The 4,629-nt window shown below is 57.8% G+C and overlaps 1 protein-coding gene across 1 annotated transcript; it reads right to left on the bottom strand.

The window, feature by feature from the left end:
- Nucleotides 1-885: 885 nt before the first annotated feature.
- On the bottom strand, nt 886-4,425 carry LOC117859718 (protein indeterminate-domain 14). Its single transcript, XM_034742897.2, has 3 exons — nt 3,684-4,425; nt 3,107-3,509; nt 886-2,147 (listed from the first exon to the last, which is right to left on the bottom strand). Exons 1-3 carry the CDS (start codon nt 3,823-3,825, stop codon nt 1,241-1,243), a joined length of 1,452 nt encoding a protein of 483 aa, XP_034598788.1. The 5' UTR covers nt 3,826-4,425; the 3' UTR covers nt 886-1,240.
- Nucleotides 4,426-4,629: the final 204 nt, after the last annotated feature.

Here is a 4,629-nt window from a genome sequence, read left to right as displayed (position 1 = left end):
TTGTGACAAAAATGAAATGTTTCTAATAGAAATCACAAAGCATTTCTACCATAGGTTCAACTAAGAACTTATAGTAAGCTTTTTACTCGTCTCGATTTCTTTTTTTTTTAAATATAATCAGCAGCTTTTATGCGTGATTTGCTTTAGAAAAATCTATTAAGTTTTTCTTCAAATGGCTGTTTAATTTTCACCTCTATTTCTCTTTTCCGATGATCTTAAATCGTTCGATCATGATTCAAGAGCTGCTCCTCTATCTCTTTCTACATGTTATCATTGCGCTCATCTTGCCCTGACCATCTCCAGCGTTGTCCCTACCATTGGACCAACGCTCCCCTATCCTATTTTCCTTTATCATTGTTACCAATTGTGTTACCATTTGTGACCGTCTACTCGCTCCCCGCCCCCCCCCCCCCCCCCCCCCCCTCGCTGCCGCACTAATCCTACTGATTTTCATCCCTATCTTGCCCACCGGTCATCCTCCCCCTACCGTCGTCTCATGCTCCGGCCTCCATCCGCCGCCATTACCAAAGTCAGCAATGTCACCTATCCATCCTCTTTCCTCAAAGCCTCATGAAATTAAACCTCCCAAAACCAAAAGGACCCTATGCAAAACAAGGGAATCATGATGGTGCCGTTGACAGTTAAGATCCCCGAGTAATTGTGTTTAAAACACTTAACCGAACCTGCTATACATCACTTCTCCCCCCACTCCATTGCCTCGTTAATTTCTGGAGTGCAACGTTCGAGAAGGAAAATGTAAAACTGGAGCAATCCACAGAATAGCAAAAGAAATGGGTCCCTCCAGTCTGACTGCAACACTATCAAGATGTTAGCTGAGACGATGACAAGAGCTGGCATGCACGGCTGCCGAAATGCTCCTGAATCTAGATCGATCGAACAAATGTTATTGTAAGAAACTCCAACAGCAAGCAAACAAGCGAAAGATTCCATGCACGTCGCGATTAGCTTAGACCCCTCTCTTAGCTTCACTTCACTTGCTCTGCATGACTCCCGCCATGGGAGTCAAGATAGAGCTAGTACTGATCGATCCCATCAGGCCATCACCGCATCTAATCACACCACCATGCAGCTGGTGGCACATCCATCCATCACAGCCTCATCCATGGCTAAAACAACAGCCAGAAGGAGTGGACGAGCTGGGGAAGAAGAAGAAGAAGAAAAAGGAGAAAAGAAATGATCCTTAATTTGCATGCATGACGTACGAGCTGCCCGGGCGGCGCTAGTTGATGTCCATCATCCTAGCGTGGCTCGGGGCGTCGTTGGCGTTGAGCTGCCGGCGGTGGTGGTGGTGGAGGTCGTCGACCTCGGCGTCGCCGCCCTCGGTGACGACGGAGGAGACGTAGCTGGCGACCTCGGAGCTCATGGCGCCGGCCGCGCGCGCGCGGAACTTGCAGCGGCAGCTGTAGCAGGTGACCTGGAGCAGCGTGGCGTCCACCTGGCGCACGGCGTGGTCCCGGAGCGCGTGCGCGCGGCCCAGCTCCGCCTGCGCATGCTGCCGCATGCGCCGCGCGGTCGCCAGCTCCTGCTCGGCCAGCTCCACCTGCCGCCGCGCCTGCGCCCGGGCCTCGTCGGCGGCCGCCTTCTCCGCCATCGCCAGCCGCAGCTGCTCCCGGGCCTCCTCCTTGAGCCTCGCCGCCGCCGGCATCTCGCTGCCGTCGTCGCCGCGTGCGCCGCCGCCGAACCCGATCGACAGCTGCAGCCGCATCGGGTCGGCGCCGAGGTGGGGGTTCGTGACAGCCGGCGAATGCTGGGTCGCGCAGCTCCCGCGCGGCGGCATGAGCTGCAGCTCCAGGTTGTGGGCGCCGGGAAGCTCGTGCGGCGTCGGAGGCGACAGCGGCGCTGGGTCGAACCGGTGGTGGAACGCCGCGGCGGCCGTGGGGCTCGCCATCGCCGGGCCAGGCCACGCCACGGGGCTCACCCCGAGGTCGCCGCCGCCGCTGGAGGGGCTCGCGCTGGACGCCGTCCGCGACAGCGCCGCGTGCATCTGGCGCTGCTGCTGCTGCGATGTGGATGCCGCCGCGGCGAACCCGCCACCACCGCCGCCGCCGCTAGCCGGCGAGGACGACGTCTCGGCCCGCGGCCGGCCGGCGTTGCACGTGTCCTGGTGCTCGATAAAGCTCTCCACCCTGTAAAAACGGCGCATCATATAGTCATATCACGCCACACGCACCAGTGTTACTTCATTCTAAAACCCAAAAGCGATCGAGCAATGGCTGTATTGTATTGTATGTGGGAAGAGCTGCTGAGTGCCGAGGGTTATGCTGCTGATGCCCTCCTTATCAAGGCCAGGGCAAGCTGTGTGCATCTGCTGCTGGGTAAGGTAAGGGTTTATTTGATGGGATCCGACTTGCAAGGAGAGCAGCTAGCGCCAAGGACAAGGGTGCGTGACCGAGAGAAGCCAAGGGGGCGATCAGGGGCTGTGCGATTCGATCTCTCTGTCAGGCGCGGGCTTTGGGGCCGTTTGGTTGGTTCGTGGATGGGCAGGCATTCAATGGAGCCCCCCGCAAGAGCCAAGCGGAGTAGCTCCCCTAGGCGTACAGCCATGGCAATGGCAGCAAATGCGAAAAGCAGCCGACGTACGCGAGTACGCGACTACACGTACTGCACTGGCCGATACAGGCGCAGGCAGCCAGCGCGTCGCTGCCGCCTGCTGCACTGCCCTCGGGAATTGCGCCTGTCCCTTCCCTGCTACCACCGTCTCTCTCTCCTCTCTCCCCTTCTCTCTCCTCTTGACGGACGCCAAAAGAGAGGGGGGAGAGAGATGGAGCGAGCTGTAGGCTGTAAACAGCTGCGGCAGAAGCTAGGAGATGATAAAGGTGAAGTAGATGCCTGGAAAGACAAGAGTGTGACCGACCCCGCAAAATTTCCCCCAAAAATCATCACGCCTTTCTGGAGCCCCCATTCTTGCCAAATCTCGCACTGAAAGAGATGCCAAAAGATCGGCCGGACTAACTGCTGCTGGATTATCGGCTGATTAGTGGCGGACTAAACAAGATTAAGGACTAGCAGTAGGGCCGCAGTAGCATCAGACCGGGGGCATGAGATCGAGGAGAGAGCAGCTCGTCGATCAGCAGCGCGCACGTACCGGGAGAAGACGCGGCCGCAGTCGCAGGTGTGGCCGCGGGTGCCGCAGGTCTTGAGGTGGGCCTTGTAGTCGGAATGGACGGCGTAGGCCTTGGAGCACCGCGCGCAGGCCCACTGCCGGTGGCCGCTGTGTTTCCGCCGGAAGTGCTTCTTGATGCCGACGAGGTCGCCGAGCGCGTGGGAGGGGTCGTGGTGGAGGCAGCTTGGCTCCGGGCACACGAACACCCGCTTCCGCGCCGCCTCCCCGGCCTCCCGCTTCAGCAGCTTCCACGGCACCTTGTGCCGCCGCCGGTGCATCTGCAGGTTCTGGTCGCGCTGGAACCCCTGCCCGCAGATCTCGCACACGTACCGGTCCGACTCCAGCAGCGTCCGCGGCGACAGCGACACAACCTCCGCGTCCGGGTCTGCGCTCCACGCCGGCGACCGGCGCCGCCAATGTCACGCACGCAAGACGGCAAGAGTGTGAGTACTGAGTAGTAGTTAAAAAATGTTTCTTTTTTTAATCGTCTCCTCCACTTACGTGATGTGTAATTGGATGCATGTTTCTGAGACAGGCAGGCGGGTAGGCAGGAGCTTACCAGGAGTGCCGGCGGGCCGCCGCTTCTTCTTGGCGCCGGCGCCGGCGCTGGTCGTGGCGATCTGCAGCGACCGGAACGGCTCCGGCGGCGCGGCGCCCGCCTCTGGAGGCGGCAGGGCCGCCGGCGCGCAGGAGCTCAACATGGTGGCTGGCGCCGCACTACACACCGCCGTCGTCGCTTAGCTTCTTCTACCTCGTCCTCCTGAGCTAGATCAATCTACCGGCAACAAAATGCCACCTCAACCAAACAAGAGAATCGATCCCCGCCGGCTTCTCTCCTCTCCTGCGAACAAATCAATCTCTCCGTGTTCTTGCTCGCGATCGCAATTTCCCAAGCCTGGAGGGTCCGGCGATGGGAATGGGCCAATGGAATTGGGGCGTCTCTATATAAGCTCGGGGGAAGGAGGGAGGTGGCAGATCACTGGGATATCTCTATCATGTAGAGCTCGCCGCGCCGGACCAGATGAGAGCGAGGACGGAGGAGAGATGCGAATAAACAAAACAAAAGGGACTGGGGGAGAGATGTGGGTACAGCTAGGAATGAATTTGAGAGAGAGAGAGGAGAGAGGGGGGAGAGAGAGTGAGGGGATGGAAAAGGTCTTTGGAGGAGCAGTGTTGTTTTTTTGGCTTTGCTGCTACACAGACAACACCAAAGGGGGAGAGGGGAGGCAGCTTTCTACCAGCTTTAGGTTTCAGCAGCTTTCTTTAGGATTGCATCATGCAGGGAGGGTGTGGGGGGAGCTCCAGGAAGGAGACGGAGATGGAGTTGGTAGGTGTTTTATTGGGTTCATGGGGTTGTAAATTTTTCCTTCTCTGGAAACCAAAAACTACTGCCTGTAAGTTCTGGGGCCTGTGGCCTGGGTTCCAAATATTTTTTTTCTTTTTTTAATTTTAAATAAAATAAAGAAAGGCTTTTCGGAGGGGAGAGAGTACGTGTAGATTCGATA

Source organism: Setaria viridis, chromosome 6, assembly GCF_005286985.2.
Source record: "Setaria viridis chromosome 6, Setaria_viridis_v4.0, whole genome shotgun sequence".
Taxonomy (NCBI): Eukaryota; Viridiplantae; Streptophyta; class Magnoliopsida; order Poales; family Poaceae; genus Setaria; species Setaria viridis.
The sequence above is the reverse complement of the archived record's forward strand: the minus strand, read 5'-3'. Positions and strand labels throughout refer to the sequence as shown.

Coding starts and splice junctions, on each gene's coding strand:
- LOC117859718 (XM_034742897.2), bottom strand. CDS start 3,825: ATGTTGAGCTCCTGCGCGCCGGCGGCCCTGCCGCCTCCAGAGGCGGGC. Junction 3,510..3,683: donor GCGGCCCGCCGGCACTCCTG/GTAAGCTCCTGC, acceptor CGTGGAGCGCAG/ACCCGGACGCGGAGGTTGTG. Junction 2,148..3,106: donor TGCGGCCGCGTCTTCTCCCG/GTACGTGCGCGC, acceptor CCGTTTTTACAG/GGTGGAGAGCTTTATCGAGC.